Source organism: Dama dama, chromosome 7 (assembly GCF_033118175.1).
Source record: "Dama dama isolate Ldn47 chromosome 7, ASM3311817v1, whole genome shotgun sequence".
NCBI classification, from domain to species: domain Eukaryota; kingdom Metazoa; phylum Chordata; class Mammalia; order Artiodactyla; family Cervidae; genus Dama; species Dama dama.
In genome coordinates this window covers 20,643,577-20,667,077 of record NC_083687.1, presented here as the reverse complement: position 1 = coordinate 20,667,077, position 23,501 = coordinate 20,643,577, and the positions used below count along the sequence as shown (strand labels likewise).

Below are 23,501 nucleotides of genomic sequence, written 5' to 3'. Positions count from 1 at the left end.
CTAGTATTTTCTTCTTTTAATTTCAAGTTGCAATCCTAATGCCTTTTATTTATGTCTTTGTTTTTATTTATTTTCTCAATTGGCTTGCCATAGCAGGATTCTTTTTCCAAATCTGATAGCCCTTCTTTTTTTTTTTGTAAGAAATTTTAATCAATCCATAAATACTTAACTGTAGTAATTGATTATTTGGTTTTATTCTCTCAATCTTATTCATGACATAAGTGGGTGATTCAATTCTGTATGACTTTATGCTTTTGTTTTGGATACAAAGGTTCTCCTTTTGAAGATTATTTTGAGAGAATTCCACTTTTGAATTTTATGTACAGTATTCCATACTTAAAATGGTTAGGACTGATGTAAACCTGTTTAAGAATATTTTGTTTTTCCTTCCTTTATCTTCATGAAGACAAATTGAGTGGCAGCAATAATACAAACAAAAGACAAAAAATCGCTCAAGACTTTCTCAACTCTATTGACCAAACAGGAGAACTCTTGGCAATGTTTGAAGATGATGAAATTGATGAAGTTAAACAAGAAAGAATGGAGGTATAGTACATGTTTCCCTTGTTAGAGTAATGGAAGAACCATTGCAGTGTGTATAATATTGGATTATTCTGTTCTTGTGTTCTTTAAATGTTTGTCTGAATTGTCCAAATCAGTGGTTTCATGTCTGAAGCAGCATTGTGCAGTGAAGTAGTCCTGGGAAGGACGTCAAACTCTGCCTTCATAGCTGACTTTGGGAAACAGCTTCAGTCCCCTGTTCCTTTGTTTCCTCCTTTGAATATGAGTAGATTTCCCTAAGCTTCCTTCTGGATTTTACTTTTACTGATATTATTTTCTTTCATAAAAGCTAGTTTATAATTAAATAATTTACTTAGTTTTTGTACCAAACCGTCCAGTTATCTTTGTGGGCGAAACTAATTCTTACTGCTTTTGTGTTGACATATGGTATGAAGAGCTATATTTTTCAGCCTGTAGTTGGAGGCTATGATTGGCCTCACCAGCTAAGGTAGTATCCAGGGCAATTGCATGCTTTATATTGGTGTAAAACAATGTCAGTGACAAGTGCTTATATTCCCTGGGCATGTTTTAACAATGGATAAGAAAAATTGTATGCCTTCTATTTACCCTAGCTATTTATTCATAAAATTGTTTCCTTAAATATTATACTTTGGAAAAACAAAAGTAGTGACTGATTTCAGTTGAGTGCCTTTCAAAATATAAGGCATTATTCTTATAATACTTTTACATGTTTTTTTTTTTAAAAAAAACAACAAACCTCCATGTTCCCCCTTCTCTTTAAACTGGGCAAGAGGTAATTCCAGAGTTCTGAGAGATTGTGCTAAGTGCTGACTTTATCATAGTCTCTATGCATGCTAAAAATGTAATTATTTCATGTTAAATTTTGGAGGAAGTCCAGTAGACATCCATGCTTTATAAAATTTAACAGCCTTCTTTCAAGAATTAGTATGCTTAGATCATGAGCTGTGATCTAAAGGCAGTGTTCTTCTTAGGTATCAATTACCTTAGAAATGTGTGGTTATCTTGGTTTGAGGCAACTGCAAATGATTTTAGCTCAACTTTGCCTTGGGCCAAAAACATGCTCAGTTGTCCAAAGCAGATGATAAACATGTATTTCTGATGTCATTATGGCCTAAACAGGATATGATTGTTTAGTGGCATGGTTTTACTTACGATGCATTACGCAGAGAGCAAATATTGTTTATGCTTTATTTTTTAAACATTTTTACATTATACAAATGGGCATTAAGAAAAATTTATTAAGGAAGGACTCTACAGAAAACATTAGTGAAACTGAACAAGTAGCTCTTTCAATTTTGACAGGAAAATCTCTTGTCAACCAAGCCTATTGCCCAGAAGGGCATTCCACAATCAAGGAGAAGAAGAGAAAGGGAGCGTGTTGTAACAGTAAGCTCATAATAGCAGGCTACTGTGGGCCTGGAAGACTGATGAGTCAGTAAGGTACAAGTTCAAATGAATCAAATATTTGGAAACTTAGGGCAGAAATAGCTTGGGAGCGCATACGGTTTAAATTTCTCTTCCTATAGTTATATTATGTATTGCATAGTGGTGACCAGGATAATAAAGTATCAGTAGTTGATAGAAACAGTTGCAGTGAAAGTCAGCTTCATTTGTACAAGAAAAGTTAAGATTGCCAGCTTCTCCAAACCTTGAATCATAACTAAAATCTCTAACCAAAATAACAAAGAGTAGTTTGAGATTCTGTCCATCCAAATAACAGAACTTAAACTGGATAAAAAATGCTGAACTTGTAGACAAAACTGTAGACAGTAGAAAGTGGAACCGTTAAGAGCATAGTCCTTGCCTGCTTCTAATTTGACAGGTTATAGTTTCAAGCGTAAACCACAACTGTGGCAGTCCATATGAAACCACTTTGGACTCACAGACTGCAATCCCTGGCTTTTAAAGTGCAGTAGAATAATCAGTCCTGGCATCACTCCGTGATTTAATTTTCCTCTAAGCATCACTTACAGTTGTAGAAACTTTGTTTACTACCTTCTCCCCTTGAATGTATGAAAATGGTATAGACCTACCAACAAAGCTTATTATTGTTTTTTTTTTCTTTTTTGTTTCATTTAAATGTAATTTAGAAGAGAAAAAGAAATTTATAGACATAAAAACTCTCTCGGGACCCTAGCTTTTTCTCAAAACATTGAGGAAGCATATGAAAACCTGAGTTCTTTCCTGTTGTTTTCAGCTGATTTGTGTGTGTGCCTGGCTTTGTGTTTTACTCATAATTTGCTTCGTTAAGTATTATATGATTTGAAATATTAAAAAGTCTGAATTTTTGTGTACATTGTTTATATCTGCTTGCTAGTCCATCATCATGTTAAGTTACCTAGCTCTCACTCCATTTATCTTTCCCCATCACCAACACTTCAGTGTGTGAATAGTAGAGCTCTATGATCATGACCTGGGAAGATCCCTTGTAAATCATCAAGTGTAGATTAAATGATGTTCAGAATTGCTTTAGTATATTTGAGAGACTGGGAAAGAGAAGCAGAGAAATAATAAGCATAATAAATAGAAATACAACTCCCCTCCAAGCACCTTTCCGACCCCCTGTACCCACCCCCAGAAAGACCCAGGTGTGTTTGACTGTTGATCCTGTTTCTTACATCCCAGTCTTTTGAGATCTAATCAACTAAATGTGACTATCAACCAAGGACAAGAAAGGGTCACTAAAGCCTGCAGATAGCTTTGTATTTTCTTAACAAAGGACCTGTCGTCACTCACAGAAGAGCCTCACAAAAGAGCCTCACCTAAGACCCTGCTGCTCTACTCATTAACCAAGTAAAATATCCTATCTAATGAGCTGCTAGGGTTTGTGAAAGAGGTATAAATAAGAAACACTAAAAAGAAAATTGAATGAATTCCACTTTCTGACTAATCCTCAAACAGATAAAATAAACAGGGGACCAAAGTTCAGAGCTCACCAAAGGGCAGACTAAACAGCTTAGGGAGCTGAAAATCCCCAGTGATTGTTTATTGTTTGTTTTTAAATCAGAGGCCTAGTCTTGAAATCTAGAAAGAAAGTAGAATGGGATTTATAAAATTTAAGCACTGGGAAGACCCAGACAGATGGGATGGAGAGGGAGGTGGGAGGGGGGATCGGGATGGGGAACACATGTAAATCCATGGCTGATTCATGTCAATGTATGGCAAAAACCACTACAATATTGTAAAGTAATTAGCCTCCAACTAATAAAAACAAATGGAAAAAAAAAATTGTTTAAAATTGACTAAAAGTTGAATAAGACCTCATGTGCCATCTGAATTGTACTGATAGGATGACCATGCTCTGATTGGCTTAGCCTAAGTCATATGCTCCATCTCCAAAGAGGGGGCAGTTAACCTCTGTAAAAACATGAGTTCCTGCAGCTTTAAGAAGAAGGAGTAGGTGCTGAAAAGGCAGACACAAAAGTCCTTAAGGATAAAGGACCTCTCATTATGTTTAAGAATTGGCAGAGGAGGTACATCATAATCTTGACTCTCTGCTCAGATCTCTGGGATTTTTCTCCCTTAGAGACAGCCTGTTAAAATGAGTGGAAATCATTTTGTTTGGATTTAGGCAAACCATCCATCCATCCATCCTCCACTCTTTAATTCATTCAGCATTTGTCTGAGCTTCTTTTGTAAATCAGTCACTGTACTAGGTCCTGAAGTTACAACTATAAAAAAGACAAAATATGGTTTCTGCCCTCACAGGCCTTCAGTAATTGGCAAATCAAAAGCTAGCTGAGTACACTGGTAAGGGGAACACAGGCTCAATAAATGGTTGCCATTTTTATGACTACTACTACATTTGGCCTTGAATTTTGAACCTTCTTAGTAGATTATTGGTTGTGTGATGGAGACATGTATATTCTATTTCACTTGCTATTTTATTTGAAATTTTGTTTATTCTGAAGCAAAGTACATGTCTTCTTCAAGAAATATTTTGTGATTAACTTCAGAGTGGTTTATAGAACTAGCCTCAGTGTGGTTTGTTGAAGAGGACACAAAACAGAATACTAGAACTAGGGTCCATTTTAAAACATAAAGTAGTGTGATAGTCAGGATTCGTTTCTGAAAGAGATTCATCAAGAGAACACATCACTGTGTCTTCTTTATTCTCTTCAAGGTAACTTTTGTTCAGATAATTTAAAAGTACTCTGTGAAATTGTTCTTTGGGGAAAACTAATAGATATACCCCCAAAATCTTTGGTAATTCTAGCTGCACAGAGCAGAATTAATGTAACTTAGTGTATGTTTTTCTGGCCTAGAAACTGCAGACCAGGGAGTGTTACATGACTTTAGGAGAACCCAAAGGTTGGTATGATATATAACTCTGAAACTGCTTTCCAGCTCTGTCAAACTACTTTTTATCCCCACCTTCTGATTATTGGGCTTCCCTCGTGGCTCAGACAGTAAAGAATATGCCTGCAGTGCAGGACCTGGGCTTGATCCCTGGGTCGGGAAGATCCCCTGGAGAAGGAAACAGCAACCCACTCCAGTATCCTTGCCTGGAGAATCCCATGGACAGAGGAGCCTAGTGGCTCTAGTCCATGGGGGTCACAAAGAGTCGGACACGACTGAGGGACTAACACTGATTATGGAATGGTAGAGACCTGTGTATTCATTGCCGTAAAACATCTGGAGAAGACATTTTTCAATCAATGACATGAAGAGTAAGTTACAAATCTTATAACAATAGAACATTCCCTAACTCTTATCCATGTCCTTATCATCCTGTAGGTTAACACATCAGATCTGACAGATGTTCCTCAAGGAATTCTTTCAGGCTTTTCTTATCCGTGTCAACTGTGAGCTCCTAACCATGTGAGCTGAGGGTAAAGTCAGACTTCTGTTTTGCCCAGAGTGCACCACATACCAGGTGTGAAATCAGAAGTGGTTGGGTGAAGGTAGCAATGTTTTGATCATTCTATCACATTTAAGATGCTTAATCTCTTGGGTTATGCTTTGCTGTAGAAAAATTTTAGAGCAAGATCAGTCAAATGACAACTACCATCTCTATGACGGAAGATTTCGTATCACATTCCAAGTATCATCTTCCACCCTCAGAGTCGTTGAGGATTTTTTACTATTTATTGTCTGGGTGAAATTGAAAAAATTCTTCTCCCTGCCCTTTCCCTAGTCTATTAAGGAGCAAAATACATGGTGACAACATTGAAGCAATATTCATAGCAGTCGTATTTCCTTTAATCCAAATCAGGAGTTACAGTCCGGCGTCCATTAGTACCTTTTGTTTTGGAGACAGCGTATGTATTTTAAATCTGGCTTGGTAGTAAAATACAGAAACAGTGATTGCCATCCACTTCCACCTTCCTCACCAGAAGTTTCAGCTTCAGTAAAGCAGAGCATCATCTGTCGGGGGGGAAGATGCACACCAGTGATGCAAACAGGCCATGATATCTCCCCGGCTCTGCTGCCCCACATTGTTCAGTCTTGTCTTGTTAAGTGGATTTTCCTCTAACACATCTGATGATACTGTCCAATTAAGTTTTTAATAGAATCAATCAATATTTTCTTTCTCAAATAATTTCACCTTACCCTTCTGAAAATGAAATCCTTCACTTTTAAAAGATACATTTCAAGGGTTTCCTTAGAGATCAGTCCGCTAGCTTGTTTATAAAACACCTTGGCAGAGAAGAGTTTTAAAATATCATTGAGTTTAAGAACACCACAGGACTTACCACTAATTTACATTTAATGTTTATAGTTCTCAAATTGTGGCTGTTGTAATAACCAAAATATTTTTGTCCTGAATATTTTGTAGATTATGTTTCCCTATTCTTTCTCCTTCACTCGAATTCCCCACAGTAGGTGGGCAGATTGTTGTTACGTAGCCTGGCTTTTATTTATCTTTACTGGTTGAATCTCAGCAAGTCAGCCCTTCTAAATATGAAAATAAATGTATTCTGTGGAAAGAGTTTTGTCTTTTCAATGCCATCATTTATTGAGTGGAATTAGCCAATCATTGATTGTGTGGTTAGGTAATTTCCTTCTGTTCCTTTATTTGCATCCGTGCTTAGGAGCTGCCTTAAGATCACTTCTTATTGTTGCCACCACCTTATGGTAAATCATGCAAATCAAGCTGTTTAATGCAATTAGACTTATCCTTAGATCATTGTATTCCTCATTTAGAAATAGGAATTTTGGAGTAAGCTGTAAATATTTAGTGATCAATGTAATCTGTTGCATGTGGATGGCTGTTGGGAACTCTCCTTCTTATTAAGGATTGGTCCAAAGGGCAGATCATATCCTGCCAGGCTTCTGCTGTTCCTGACTCTCCATTTTCTGTAGAAGAGTCTTAACTCCCTAGCACGTTATTCATGCATCTTTATAATCTGGCCCCAACAAACTTTTTCGTCTTCATCTCCCACCATTCCTTCTCCCCCTCCTTACCCATATTACTTCCCCAAACACACATGTATACACACACACTGCCATCACCACCCCACACTCTTTAAGGAACCCCTTGAACTTGCAGTTCCCTAAATAGGCATTCATCTTTTCTTCCCTTCCGTTAATCTTTCTCCATCTGGCCGCATCTCAGTTCTGATATTTTAGTATGTGCAAGATTATAACTAGCTGTTTTTTGCTTAGTTTGACTTACTAAATAAGGTCCTTGAGAGCATGGACGTACTGTACTTTCATATTGTCTGTACTCAGCACAGTACCTTGAACATTATAAACTTTCATTAACTGTTTGTCCAGAAAAGGGGAATTAATAGGTGATATACACAAATATCATTAATCTATCCTTTGGACAACCTGAATTTTTTTTCTCTTCTGCTGAAAGAATGCAGTGCCCAAGTATATAAAATTAGTCTCTTCTCATTCACATAGGATTACAAAAAAAGCTATATACCTTTATGAAGTTTTTGTACCAAGAATTCTTCAACACACCTTTTAAGATGCTTTCCAGTTGCAAATAGTTTTCATTGTTTGAATAACTTCCTGTTTAGAGTAGTGGCTTTTCCACAGTTCTAGCTATAGAAGTTCTCCTAACCACACTGGTTCAATACTTACCTGCAGTGTCCAGACATGTCTACAGGCTGATACTGAGCATCAGTTCTAATTGTAATGAACAGATTGTTTTTCTTTTTTTTTCCCCCCATTTATTTTTTTTATTAGTTGGAGGCTAATTACTTTACAATATTGTAGTGGTTTTTGTCATACATTGACATGAATCAGCCATGGATTTACATGTATTCCCCATCCCGATCCCCCCCTTCCCACCTCCCTCTCCACCCGATCCCTCTGGGTCTTCCCAGTGCACCAGGCCCGAGCACTTGTCTCATGCATCCAGCCTGGGCTGGTGATCTGTTTCACCCTAGGTAATATACATGTTTCGATGCTGTTCTCTCAAAGCATCCCGTCCTCGCCTTCTCCCACAGATTGTTTTTCAAATGGACCAATACCATCTGTGACCACTGGTTCATTCCCTCTAGTTGTCAGTTCAGAACATTTGGCAATAAATCTTATACATGTCTCCTTGTGTATTTGCTATTATAAGATTTTACAATTTAGCATCTTCAAATAATAACATATGCTTGTTCACTTCTCTGATCCATTAAATATTTCTCTGGACAGTTCTGTTAGTTATTGGCTGATTTCTACTTAGAAAATAGTTTGAATTTGTAGATGGCTTTTAAGCTACTGTTGAATTTCTTGTGGCATAGAAATCTTGCATCTCCGTCTTTGCTCTACCACATCTTGTTGATAGAGCCTTCATCAGGTCCAGGTCTGGGTCTCTTGTTCCAGTGAACACCTAAGTTTGTTACAACTTTGCCTGTCTTTACTGTCAGTCCTTCTGAACCAGTGAGTTTGGGTATAACCGTCTTTAGCAGTATATTAATGTTTTTTCCCTTAATTTCTTTTTTTTTTTTTTGATATTCACTTTTTCTTTTTTTTTATTATTTTTTTATTATTATTATTATTTTTTTTTTCCAGTGGGTTTTGTCATACATTGATATGAATCAGCCATGGATTTACATGTATTCCCAATCCCGATCCCCCCTCCCACCTCCCTCTCCACCCGATTCCTCTGGGTCTTCCCAGTGCACCAGGCCGGAGCACTTGTCTCGTGCATCCCACCTGGGCTGGTGATCTTTCAATTGATGACATTACCCTTATTTACATAGAACATGCACTTTTATCTTTTTTTATTCTTCCTCATTTTTTTGCTTCCTCACCTGTTTTCATTCTTTTTTATTTGTAATTTCAGAGTTAACTTGTATGTGATTCTTTCAGTAGTTATTTTTAAATTCTGAGGAATCATAAGTCTGTACGTCTCAGTTTATGACCCTTAAAACTGAAGTAGTATTTTTAAATTTTATTTGTGTGTGTGTGTGTGCGCCAGCTCCTGTACTAGATCGTGGGGACATGGTATTCACAATACAGTTGTTTCCTTGACAAAACTTGTAATATACCAGAGAAATAGGTATAGTAGTAATAACTACAGAATCCCGTGTAGACCTAATACACACCAAACACTGCTCTAAACCTTGACACAGACATCAGCTCATGTCTACCCTTGGGGTCAGTTCTGTTATTATCCTCTGTTTGCAAATGAGGACCCTAAAGCACTTGCTGAAGATCACAGTTAAAAGGCAAAAATGCTAGGAAGGAAAACTCATGGGTGCAGGCACTATTCTGGAAAAGGAAAAGAGCAGAAAAGTGTTATATTTCTTCCAACTTCGAAAAATTGATCTGGAAGCAATTCCTTGAGATGTATATGGTTACTAGCCTCCTGAGCTTCAAGGCAAAGAAGGTTATTTGCTTTACTTTTGCTTTTCTTTGGCTATTTCAGGTAATGGCTGAAAAAAATCACACATTTTAAAAGATAAAAGATTTATCATATTTGTTTTACAAATGTGAACCTTTGTTATCTTAAATCCACCATTTTCAAAATCATAGTTGATATGAGAGATCACTGTTTCTTCTTTCAAAACGTTTAAAAATACTTGTAGGGCCAAGGACACTTGGTTATTTACATATTGATGTGAATCACATTGCTTACCTCTTAATCATCTGCTGAAAGGGACTTTCTTTAAAGACTTCTGGTCAGCAAGGGGTAAAGGTAAAGTAGTTTGAATTTTAGAGAAATTTAAGGGTAGAGAACATTAAGTGATTGCTATGTTCTGTGTCTTTGGGAAAGAGAAGATTCAAGAGAGATATTCTAGAAAGTTGAAATTTCAGAAATCAAATAAGATGTCAACTTTGTGTTTTTATAATTTTGCATAATTCTGGACAAGGACCAAATTCTCTTAATTAATTATGCCTCTTCTGATCCTTCTGTAAACTGGATACAGTCCAGATACATATGAGTTAAAAGAGGTTTATGTAGGATTACTTAAGAACCTACCCACCATTTAAAACAATATTTCAATGAGAAGGTGCAGCCTGAATTCAGAACACACTTTTAGGATATAAGTTGGAGGATTTTGTATTTTAGTTTTAAAAGTTAAGTTTTACATGTTCACAAATTTTCAGTACAATAGAACTGCTTATCATCTCTAGAAACTGTTTTATCCAGCTTGTTTTCTCTGGTAACAAAACTACTGGTATTAGAGGCCAGTAAAAAATTTTGGCACCTCCACCTGATTTGTTTATGAGGTTATTTAGGATTATCATATTCCCTACTGAGTAAAAGACTTCATGATTGCATTTAAGACTTTACATAATTTATGTCCAAGCTATGGCAATGTTCTGATGGTAAATTAAAGATGTCTATTAATTTACTGTGCTATTAAATAAAAGAAGTGTTGGTTACATATAGGAAAGAGATCAGTTTTTTTCAGGATGATGGTACAAAGTTATTCTGGGAGTTACATGTCAATGAGAGTTGCCACTTTTCTTTCTGTGATTGGTATACAGAGTGTATAGACATTCATGGATTCACTTAGAGGCAAGCAATGACAAGCTAAATTTATAAATTCATTTTTAACCCATTTGATATGTTGTTTAGAAAAATGTTGAGCTCTGCATACAGACAGATTTATCGTGAGAGGATCTGTATCTTCTAAGCAACCTAATAACGGAAATACAGCTGGGCCTCAGGAACTGCAGAGCAGACACCAACGAAATCAGCATTTTCTTCAGTTTCTGGTCTCCTGTTTCTCTCTCTGCATAGGCTTCATTTTTCTTTTCATGTTGACTGACATATTTTACTGCCTGGGTAACGCTCTGTCAGTAGGTGCTCCCAAGTTAGCTTCTTCACCTGGAGAGAGGCAGACCCAACCCTCTGGGATAAAAATCTCAAACCTCAGTACATGGCCTCCGATTGACCTGGTTTGTTTTGGGTGTCCAGGCAGGGACCTGGCCACATGGCTGGAAGTCAGGGCCACACGGTAACCACTCTGCTGTGGAGGCGTGTAGGGCAACCTTGCCGCAATGGAGGCAGCCAGTGCCGTGGATGCTCACCGCCCCCAGGCAGCCCTCCATTCATCCGCTCATCATTACTAGCCTGCACACACATCCACGGGATCCAACTTTGAGATGCTCAGTGTCTTCCTTCAAAAATGATTATATAATCTTAATCTAAATCTAATCTCCTTTTAAAAGCTACAAGGGATACTCTCCAGTTATCTTAGACTTAAAAGAAAATGGCTAATAAGAGTAAATATAAAAACCCCACTAAAGTTCCCAGAACAACAAAGAAAGTAAAATATTCTTCAGTGAAGCCTTTTCTCTTAAAAATATCCTCACTTAAAACTGTAAAACATTTCAACAAAAACATTTCTTCAAATATGTTATTTTAAATACTATATTACTTAAGCAAATATTTAAATACTATATTAGTTTCTCTGAATACTTGACTTGAATTTAATTCCACCTGTCTGCCAAATGTTGAAACTCCAAAACCATTTTCATTGGCCAGGTTAAATGTTTATTTTGTTTTCCCACATAATATGCTCTTTAATCTGTCACAGACATACCAAATCTAACTTCTTTTTAATAGGGAGTTGGTAGGGATTTTATTCTTTCTTCAGTTCATGGTAAAGGATATGCTTCTCTTAAGAAATATGCAAAGGTGTATTCACATTCCCTATCTACAGAAGGTATCTACTCCTTTGTTAGTGTTGGGAAGTAGACATTAACTTTCTTAAAGGAAGTTTAAAACATGTCCATTGCATTTGCCTACATTTTTGAAGCCTCGCTGTTATTTCCTTATAATCAAATTATCAATGACCTTTCTCATAGAGTGTCCACTTTAATCTCACAAGTGACGCTGTGTAGACTAGTACAGGGAGAAAGGATCACGCTACACTAATTTATTTGGCCACAGGGTTTCCCTTTATGCTCATCTATGTTTATGTGATCAAACATCCATTTTAAAATATTGTTCTTATTTTCAAAGAACATGTGATATCTTTGAATATTATAGTCTTTTAGACATACTTTTCTTAAAAGAACTAATAGCTTTCACCATGTACTTATTTTTTTAAAAATTTACTAGTCATATGAATTGCATATGAATTCCACATGAATTGCATAGTGGTTTGTACTTTTTGCAAATTTCATGAGTACACCTTAGGTGTCTTGTATTAGATCTAGTTCACTACAGTGAGGAGCATCTTGAGGGGAAGGTACTTGAAGCCATAGTGGTAGTGATCTTCCTAACCTTTAACTTCCCAGAAAAAATGTACCTTGAATTCTTTTTCTTTTCTCCATCTATAATGAAAGTACAGATCGTTATGAATGCCACAGTCTCTCTTCAACTACCCGTATCACAAGACCTCCTGGTTTCCTACGTCCATTGCCCTTCTGTGTGAGTTAAGGGAGGCATAACAGAAGTTGATGCAGTAAATAGCTGTATCAGTGCTGCAGGAGAAGTGATTCACACATGCTTTCCATTTTGAAATACCTGGCTATTTCCCAGGAGTTAAGAACCTGATGGCTTCTTCCAGTGATATTTCTTCTATATAAGAATCACTGCAAATACACTGAAGCTACTTTCTAGTATGGACTTGCACAGGTCGTCTGATCTCTTAAATCTTAGAATCTATGACTCTGAAGTATTTCTAAGGATTTCAGGTCTTCACTAAGGTACAGGATGCACACAGAATCACAGAACATCAGCACAGTAGAGAGGCAGAACCCAGTCACGGTGAGACGAGGCAGCTTAACCTGGAGATTCCCATCTTGTGTTCGAGACAAAACAAGACCTGAAATACAGGTCTTCTGATTCATGGGTCAGCATTCTCTTCACTGGTCACTCTTAATATTTTTCTGATGGAATAGAATGTATCTCAGGATCATATAAGAATATATATCAGAGCTTTAGATTATGATTAAAACTCAGCTGTTACCACTCAAAATTATTGATTTAGAATATACAGAGATTGGATTGGAATTGTATTAACCCTATAATATACCCTGGCCATTCCTTTCCAAATACACCTCCTCGAATGTCGTCTTATTTGCTTTCTGTTTGTGTCTTTATCATCAAAATAAAACAGTGCGTAAATGGAGAACTTCCTAAAAAGTATACACTATTTTTTTTTCAATTTTAAGTTTTTCATTAAGATACCAAGCAGTATTTTTCAGTTACCATGGTCCATGTCTTCATTAAAATCCATCCTACATTTGCTTATATCTATCTCTCAAGATACTCTTTATTACTTTCAAGTTGCGTTGTTCTCAAGGTCACTTCAGCCCTCTGCATCCCACCCCCAAGTCTGCCTCAGTTGTCTTTTCTCTCATTGATGACGTTTGAGACGGATGGCTCATCACTGGCTGTAGCTAAGATTCCAGTAAATTGTTAGAACAGGACAGATAAAAAAGCAATGTCCTTATCTTGCCAGTCAACATTTATGTAAAATGTGTAGATTAAAAATGGTAAGTACTGAAGAAGCACCCATTGTAGTGAATCGTTTGCCAAGCCCCTTGTTAAGTCATTCAACTTCATTTGAGTTGTTTGATGTTGTCTGACAAGTGCAAATAGATAAGTGCAAGTAAATCTGTTTCTTTTTAGACTGGAGTATCTCAGTCTTTTTGGAGTTAGGGCAATGTTATTAGTTATTTGTTTGACTCTGTGTTGTCCTCTCCTTATCCTCAAAAGCACTCCCTGAAGTTAAAAAAATATAACTTGCATTAAAAAAAATGTTGGTGAGTGTTGTGATGAGAGAGAATACTGACTCTTAAGCTCATTCGTGGCCACTATGACTGCTAAAAATCAGGTTTAGAAATCAATATAATAGATCACATAAATGTGTAATACCTTTATACACCAGCACGATGGAGACAGCTGCTCACCATGCCATATCCCTGCTCTCTGTCCTCCTTTATGGACCTGATTTGTAGCTGTTGGCATCCAGAGTACCACACCCCTCTTCTTACTTTGCAGCTAAGTTGGATCGTACCATTGGGCTGTGGCCAGTGAGATGTAAACATAAATTTCTTTCTTTTTTTTTATTTTGTGTCCATCATTTTTCTTTTTTTTTTTAATTTATTTATTTATTTATTTTACTTTACAATGTTGTATTGGTTTTGCCATACATTCTATTTGGACTTCTCTTGGTTTTCTTATCTTCCTATGTTTGATTACTTGATCCAGATGTGATTATCTGGAGCTTCAGGGATTATTCTGTATCATGAAGATAAAGCTAAAGCCTACATAATTTTATACATCAATTATATCTCAGTGAAGCAGGGATGAGGTGGCGGGAAATGAATGTGCAAATGACTGAATGCATAAATACATAAATAACTTTTAAAGCGTGAAAAAATAAAAAGCTACAGCATGAAAATATCAGAGCCAATGTTGGAAGTAACTGGGGCTCTCACAGCCTCAGCAAGCAGTTACGTTAAGCCTGAATTACTTGTCTCCAGAATTCACTTATATGAGGAAAAGTAAATTTCTGTCTTGCTTAAACATATATAATTTGTAATTGTATTATATTCAGCCAAAAACACTTAGCTAGTGGTACCTGTGAATGAGACTTTAAAATTGAGACTATACTTCTAGAAAGTGATTAAATCTGTTTTTCGTATTGAAGGAATATTCTGTCATGTGCCCTGTGATTTTCAAAGAATTGTCATAGCCATGCGATGAGTGTTAATACTTTAGTACTATAAGTGTTTCAGCATAAGTCTCATATTAATTAAAAGTTTTGTTTATCAAAACTTATCAACATCAAAAGGTTGAAGAAGTCATTCAGCATTTAGTACTATGTTTCCTGCTGCTTAAATTCCAGAGGAAAATACCGGAAAGGATTTGATTTTAGATTTTTTGTTTGTTAATCAAAATATCTTAAGAAATTAAAATACTTAAGAAATTAAAATACTGTGCTATAGAAAATAAGTACCATCTGGGCTGTGTGTTCTTCTGTGTCCTCTAAAGAACATTATGCAAAAGAGGGTATGCAAAGGCATGCTTCATTTAACTATACTTACAGGATACCTGATGTGGTACAATAGGAGTATTACTTACAAATTGGTATTGTTTTTTAGTCACTCAGTCGTGTCTGTTTTGCAGCCTCATTGTAGCCCGCCAGGCTTCTCTGTCCATGGGATTTCCCAGGCAAGGATCCTGGAGTGGGTTGCCACATCCTTCTCCAGAGCATCTTCCCAACCCAGGGATCGAACCCGCATCTCTTGCATTGACAGACAGTTTTTTTTACCACTGAGCCACCAGAGAAGCCCCCATAAAAAATTGTATATAAATTTATAAACAACAAGGTCCTACAGTACAGCATAGGGAACTATATTCAATATCCTGTGACACAGTATAATGGACAAGAATGTGAAAAAGAATGTGTATGTATATATACATATTTTTAAACTGAGTCACTTTGCTGTACAGAAGACATCAAATGTAAATTGGCCATATACTTCAATAAAATTAAAAGAAAAAAATTGTACATAAATTAGATTGTTTATTTCATCATATTATAAATGTGCCAAGAAAGCAACAATATAAACAACTCTAGAGGATTACTTTTTTCCTATGAACAGCCTTAATATATTATTTTGTTAAGGTCATATTTTCATCATGGATTATCATCATGCATTTCAACATTGTGTGTTGTTGGTTGTGTTATTTTTTTAATTCACCTCTAACATTTGGGCAATCTGGTTATGAAACTTGTTGCCCTAGTAACCGTCAGGGTTATTGGACTTTTCTGACCAGCTAATTAAATTCTGCTCCCCGCACTTCACCTTCACCCTGAGCTTTCTTGTTGCTTCTTACTCTTTGGAAGAGGGTTGACCTTCCAAGACAGATGAGAACATGCTTAGGTCACTAGAGTGTGTTTCCCACTTAAACCTACAAACTAAACACACACACACACACAATATATATATATATATATATATATATATATATATTCTCAAAGTGCTTATCAATGTGTTTGTTTCCTTGGCATCATTTTCCAAGTCAATGATGTCAGTCATCACCAACGAGTTAAAAGCCTTTATCACAGAATGACAAGGTTTTAAAAATCTTTTACCAAGGTGTTTGCTGTGTGCCTGTCTTCCTTCTGAGGTTCTTTTCATACTGCATGGTATTATGACCAGAGCATCAGCTTTGAGGTCAGATAGACCTTGGTACTCAAGTCATGGTTCCATGCCTTATCTTGTCCTAGGTATCTTTGTTAGTATCCTAGACAAGTTGCTTAATGTTTCTGACTCTCAGATTCCTTAATTGAAGCCACATCTTAGAACTATAGAGAAGGATTTGTGAAAACACCTGTAACGTACCTAGTTCGGTGCTCAGCACATGTGTGTTTAAAAAACAGTATCTGTCTTTGACAGAATCTTCTTTATAAAGATGTACAATAAGGCTAAATTCCTGCACATATGCATACAAATGGAATATAGTTTAGATACAGTCTTCCTTTCATAGTGACCAGAGACAGAACCAGTCAAAGAGTTTACAGCATACATGAAAGATCAAATTATTGGGCTCTTTTCTGACAGTGACTGCTCTCTCCCAGTAGAATGACTCTAAAAATGTAACATGTCTCTTCAGAAGGGACTACATGAGATAATTCCATGACATTTGTCCACTTATATCTTGTTAAATGTCTTGCTCACATTAGAATGCTTTTCTAAGTCTTCTCAAAACTATACATAGCTCAAGTTTGAGTAGCACTAATGTCCAGTTGAGTTCTTTGGGCAATGTTACTTGGGTAAAATTTACTTGGAGAATTCTATCTATATTTGGACAGAAAATGTTTGAGGGACAGGTTCTGTTCTAGCAATCAGTATCATAGTGGAAAATGTCCTGGTTTTGAAGAAGGAGTCTTAACTCCCTAGCAGTATGCCTTACCTTAAGGAAAAGCCACAACATTCTCATCCAAGTAGTGAACACACCTTAACCCCACTTGGCTTCTGAGGTCAGAAGGGACAAGGAGTCTTTGGGCTGGTGAGGCTGGGGGAAAAGTACACAGGAACTTTCTGTCCTGTTTTCAAAAGTTTTCTGTAAATTAAAATGATTTCAAAATACGAAGTTAGTCGGTTTTTTCTTTTTTTTTTTTTTGAAGCCACAGAGGTTCATGACATCAGTGTCTTCATCGGTCAAATGGAGATGGTAATAATAGCTGACCTTCTGACCCCAGACAGTTGTCAAGAGAATCAGCAAGTAAAGCAATACACATAAAACTCAAAACGCTGCTCCTCTGTGCTGGGTCTTCCTTGCTTGACATCACCGTTTTACCACCTCTGGTCTTCTGTTCTCCTTGCTGCCAAGGTTGTCTTCGCTTCTTAAAGTCTTTGTGGTTACTTCACGTAAGGCAAAGCACTGCCGAACACCACCAGTTACCAAAGCAATTCTCCTTTCTTCCTCCTTTGTAATCTGTTCCACACCCTCTGTGGCATGCCTTCTTTAAGCCTTCTTTCTGAAAAACCCAGCCTAATGGCCACTGACATTTAATCAAATAACAGTTATGATACATTTACTCATGAGTAAAGGCTGATTAAAATTTGGGCACCGACATCTGAGGATGGGAATTTCATCATCAAATATCTTAATAGAAACCATTTTGTTAAATAACCATAATTACAGGTTTTACATTTATGATTCTAGGGGATTTTGCTGTTCTGCATTCTTTGAAGCCCAAGAGGCTATCATAGTTTTCAGGCTGCTTGAAATACTAATTTAAGTACATCCAAGGCTTCTTCAGAAGATAAGGCCCTAGGGGACTCTATCTTTCCAAGATTTTGAACCTGAAGTTATTTTAAAGGTGATTTCTGTTTTTGTTTAATTTTTTTTAATTAGGTAAGAGTTTTTAAGGTAAAAGTAAAAATAGACATGAATTTTTTAATGTGTAGATATTTCTGCTTTTTCCTGTTAATAATTTAAGAATTTTTCATTTATTATGTTTGAAACCAAAGAAGTTGGGATAGCCAAGATTGCTCTTGTATTCTCATCAGAGTCATATTTGGTCAAGTCTGTTTCTGGGTTTTTTCAGTGATTAAATCTTGGCATAGTCAGGAAATCCTTTTCTTCTTTTTGTTTGGGGTTAACTCATGCTTGCAGCTACATCAGTCTTTGTGGCAGATTTCTGTTGATGAACTTGCTCATTTCTGACTCACGAAAACAGCTCAGCCAATTATGAGAAAAGAAACGTCAGCTTGAAAATGGTTAAGAGCATTCTCTTTAGGGAAATAAACAATTTAATTTGGTTTGTCTTGTTTCTAATCTTAACTCAGATGGCATCCAGTTGTAAAAGCCTATTTTTTCTTCTATCACATAGTCCCTTGAGAATTTTTCCTAGACTGATGACTGTTTCTTCACTGGTGCCTAATAGACTTCATTATTCATCTTTTCATAGTTTCTTGTTTTGAATTTTTTTAAAGCATGTGTGATTCAAGTTTATTGTTATATATGGTTTTTTACACCCCTATTTATCTCAGTTTTTTACAGCACTGTTTTCCTTCAGATGAAAATTACTAAATGAAAATTTTAACCACTTTACTAGAATACCTTCTTAGCTAGAGTACTTAAGGTTTACTATATGAAGTGCCAATTTTTTAATTATTTTATAAACTAAGAGATTGAAAGCATCAGGATAAATTATAGGAAGCAGAGACTGTGAACTGGTTATTCTGATCCACCACTGAGACAGTTATCTCTGCTACTTCTCAACGTCTCTGGCAGCTCTAGTGTAGCTTTGCAATAGGGAGTAGTGATGAGGAGCAAGGGTAGGTCCTGGTGTATTCGTTCAGAAGGATTGAAAGGATCAGCATTTGTTCTGGTCCTTGCTTTAGGAGCTCTGTGTTGTCTGTGCTCCACAAATAAGCCAGAACGCTAGTGGTAAAGGACCGCCTGCTAATCCGGGAGACACAGGAGACTCCGGTTTGATTTCTGGGTCCAAAAGATCCCCTGGAGGAGGACATGGCAACCCACTTCAGCATTCTTGCCTGGAGAATCCCATGAACAGAGGAGCTTGCTGGGCTACTGTCCACAGGGTCACAAAGAGTCGGACACAAATGAAGCGTCTTAGCATGCAATACCTCGCAGTGATGTCAGAACTAAAGAGGAGTTAGATAGAAACGACACATGATTACATTTTTAAAAGGTCACTGGCTGATGTGTGGGCGTGAGTTCTTCCTTTAGTATCTTGGTCATCCTGTGAGTCTCAGGCGTGATGTGGCCCCTGTTTTGAAACCATAGGGTAGAGGCACAGTGCTTGTTCCCTTGAAGGGCAGGCAGCATAGGATAGCACAGTGCTTTTCAAGTTCTGCCCTGCGGCTTTTGGTGTTTGATTGAAAAATACCCTGTAGAGGAGAAGGAAACTTGAAGACTCTTAAGACTCCTTCCCTCCCCTCTGTCACCTCTGCTTCAGCAGTTTCATTACTGAGGCTTCAGAGTAAAAATACTGTCTTGACAGGAATAGAATATTAAAAGGCAAAAATGTCAAAATTCCAAAAGAAATGAAAAAAGAGGTGAAAAGGATTTAAGAGAACGTGATAGGCATAGAAGATAGAAATTCCTACAGATGTATACTGAAACCCCCCAGAGGAGAACCAAATTAATGGGACAGAGCAAATACTAAAAGCCTATAATCCAATTATCGGTATATATAAAAGAGACAACTAATGAGAATCTGCTATATAGCTCAGGAAACTCTGCTCGGCGCTCTGTGGTAACCTAAATGGGAACGAAATCCAAAAATGAGGGAATTTATGCATAACTGATGCACTTTGCCGCACGGCTGTAACTGTTAGCAAAAACTGTTGTGTTAGCAAACCAACACAACTTTGTAATGCAGCCATACGCCAATAAAAAAATTTTTAAAGTAGGGAAAAAACCAGCATAGACTGGAATAAGACAGACCTGGCTTCAGAATGTACATGCCTCTTACCTGCTTAGCAAACTTAGACAAGTTACCTAATGTATCTGATCATAGATGCTTCATTTTAAAAACAGGAAGCATATCTGCCCATTGAGATTATTGGAAAAATTAAAAGAGATAATGAAAAGACCAAGTGTGACACCCACACACACATAATAGTGAGTCAACCAGTGTCAGTCCCCTTCCCCTTAGACTAGTGGTTCTCAGCTGGTGTGATTTTGCTCCCAGCGGGACACTTGGCAATGTTTGGTTTTTAGTTTTCACAGCCCACAAAGTGGTGGGCAGATGGTATCAGCATCTAGTGGGTAGAGGTCAAGGATGCTGCTAAACATCCTTCAGGGCACAGAACAGACTCATAACAAAGAATTACTCAGCTCAAAATGTCAGTACTACCAAGACTGAGAAACCTTGCCTTAGAAGTATTAACTTTTCTCTGTAAAGACTGTAGAAAGGAACTTCCCTGGCAGTCCAGTGGTTAAGACTCCACATCTTCACTGCAAGGGGCTCAGGTTCCATTCCTGGTTTGGGGAACTAAGATCCCACATGCTTCATGGCACAGCCAAAAGTTAAAAAAAAAAACAACAACTATAATAGAATATAGAAAAAATACATATGGGTTTGTTCCACCAATATTTATGTGTCAAGCTATGTAGAGGCTGTGGGAATTTTGTACTGAGTTAAGCAGACATCATCTCTGCCATCAGGTACCTTACATTCTAGTTGGGAACAAATAGACAATAAAATAAGAGAATAATATTACTGCGGGAGATGGTAGTAAGAGCCATGAAGAAGCATGAAGCATGGTAATAGACAGACAGTGACCTGGGGGAGCTGCTATTTTGTATTAAGTGGCCATAAACAGTTTGTCTGTATAAAGTGACTTTGGAACAGAGACCTGAAGGAAGTGAGGGAGCAGGCTGGACAATGATGTGGGGTTAAGACCTTCTGGACAGAGTGTAGTAAGTGCAAAGGCCCTGGTGTGGGAGTGTTATTTGACATTTTCAAGAAACTTCAGGATAGGCCAGAGTAACTGGAGTGAGGAGAGTGATAAGAGGTGAGGTCAAAGAGTAATAGGGAGCCAGATTATATAGGGGCTTATGGGCCATGCTGAGGATTTTGGTTTTTATTTTGTGTATGATGAGAAGCTGTTGTTTTAAATTTTACTTTATATTGGGAAGAATAGCTGCATGGAAGTTCTGATCATAAATAGCATGATCTGATTTTCAGTTTTTGAAAGATCACTCTGGCTAGTGTGCAGTCAAAAGACTCAGGGTTGGGGATAGGAGCAGAGGAAGAGTGGAAGCAGGAAGACCTACAAGGAGATTATTCCAATAGTCCAAGGGAGAGATGAGGACGATGGCTTGGACCAGAGTAGTAGCAGTGAAAGTGGAAGGTGATGAAAAGTCATTCCAGGTATATTTTAAAGGCCAAACTCCTGGAACTTACTTAGAGGGAATGAAGTAAGCTAAAATTTTTTTTCTCATATTAAAAAAGTCTTCCATTGAAAATACTCAGATGTATCACATAGTAACAACAGGGAAATTCCAAGGAAGGCTCTCTTGCTCTGAACAGAGTTCCGTATATCCTTGACAAGGATGTGAGGCCTGTGCTGCAATGACAGTCTCCCTGCTTCACAGGATTTTATTTTTTAAAATATGTAAGTGAAGCTGGCCTGAGTTCAGTACTCAGGCTGTTGGACTGAACAAGAATGTTGGACTGCTCAAGAATTTGATCTAACTCAAGGTTAAAGAAAAAGCATGAAGTAAATTTTGTGCAATAGTTGGAAAAAATATACATATTTTCCAGTTGTGAATTTTTACCCTAAACAACCAACATATTTCACTATGTCCTCATGTATTTGCTAGACTCTAAAAAGTCATGTTGACTCATCTGGATATTACATAAACCTATGAGAACTTTTAGGAGAATTATTCAGAATACCTAAAGAGCTTACATATATTAGTCTAATATGCTCACTTTTGGGTATATAGCCAAATAGAAACCACGACAAAGGTTATAGAACTCTCAATCAGGAAAATAAAGAAGAGGTCAGTCTTCTATCACTTTAAAGAGCTAGTTTGGGCTGAAGTTCACATAGCTTTTTATATTATTTGCCAACTTAGTTATTACAAAGCCTGTTTACAATTTCAGGGAAACATCAGTGAACATTAGTACTAATACTACATGAGGGTCTACAACTAAACATGGGATTAGGTTGTTTGGCACTAAGTTAATGGGAAAAAATGATACAGTTGTTGCCCAGCAGAAACTAACACAACATTGTAAAGCAATTATATTCCATTGTTTTTTAATAAGTGATACTTTTCCTAGCACACATTTTATCCCAAGACAGGAAATGTTTTATTGGGAATAATTTTCTCCACTACTAGCTAATAAATTCAGATTTTAAAATGTGAAGCAGGCATTACCCCAATTTAAAATGTAGTATTTTGATTTTGATAACAACTATATTTTCCTTATATAATCATTCATGCTCATTCTTCATAGTTTAAAATACAGAGAAAAGAAAAACCTCCTATATTAACAGTAATATATTTAGACCCAGAGTACAGACCAAAAAATCCAATATTTTGAAACAACTCTATTATGAACTAATATCACAAATATCCTTCTGAGTATTTCTCAATCACTGATGCTTTATACTTACTGAGAATTACTGACTTATTTTTAGCACAAAAATTCTTTTTAAATTCCTTGAATTTTCTCCTAGAGTCTACAGCTATTTCTTCAGGAAACATCATATGACTAGTATAATACATTCTTAATACCTTGGGCATATAAAATTGGTGGATTATAAAAATCACTCTGGGGGAAGAAATCAATACCAAAGGAAACCTTTATTTTTAGGCTAGGAAGTATATTGTATCTTTACTCAGTTATTCTTGGGCTTCCCTTGTGGCTCAGCTGGTAAAGAATCCGCCTGCAATGTGGAAGACCTGGGTTCGATCTGTGGGTTGGGAAGATACCTGGAGAAGGGAAGGGCTACCCAATCCAGTATTCTGGCCTGGAGAATTCCATGGACTATACAGTCCATGGGGTCACAAAGAGTTGGACACGATTGAGTGACTTTGACTTTCACTTTACTAGTTAGATAATTCAGAGAAAATTCTGGGTGAGGCTTAAATGAACTTTTGATTTCAAGGTTATGCCAACCAGGATTCTGAACTGGCTCCCTTAACATCACAGTGACGTTCTCCTTTCTCTCCCTCCTTCACTTTCTCTGAGAACATATATCCCAACTAATGCTGTCTCTGTGTGACTTTCTGCCTCTTGAGTCACTGCTTTGATAATTTTTTAGCACATGGACATTTATTTAATGACCTTCTGTAAGTCAAGATTTCACTACTTCCCGAAATCTTTTTTTTTTCTGATTGTAATTCAGTTAAGAAAAAAATTTTTAATTACTGAAATGTGTATCTGAAAAAGTAAAAGTTACCTCTAATGTTGCTCCAAGAGATGAATACTATTATAAGTATAATGTATGTACTTCCAGATGTTTGCAAACATGTATGTATGTTGTGTGCAGACACTTACGTATTTCAGCGTAAATGGGATCAAGACACACAGCATTCTAATTCTCAACTTGCTTTTTTCAGTTAATAATACATTCTTGCAGCTATAATCTCT

The 23,501-nt window shown here is 36.9% G+C and overlaps 1 protein-coding gene across 4 annotated transcripts in view; it reads left to right on the top strand.

Annotated features, from left to right (window-relative positions):
* SUPT3H (SPT3 homolog, SAGA and STAGA complex component) overlaps nucleotides 1–23,501 on the top strand; it is a 375,450-nt gene that overhangs the window by 249,605 nt on the left and 102,344 nt on the right. For all 4 annotated transcript variants that reach the window (XM_061146853.1, XM_061146855.1, XM_061146854.1 and 1 more), the window contains one exon: nucleotides 407–546. In XM_061146853.1, coding sequence (XP_061002836.1) covers nucleotides 407–546 — 140 coding nt within the window. The remainder of the gene's footprint in view (nucleotides 1–406; nucleotides 547–23,501) is intronic.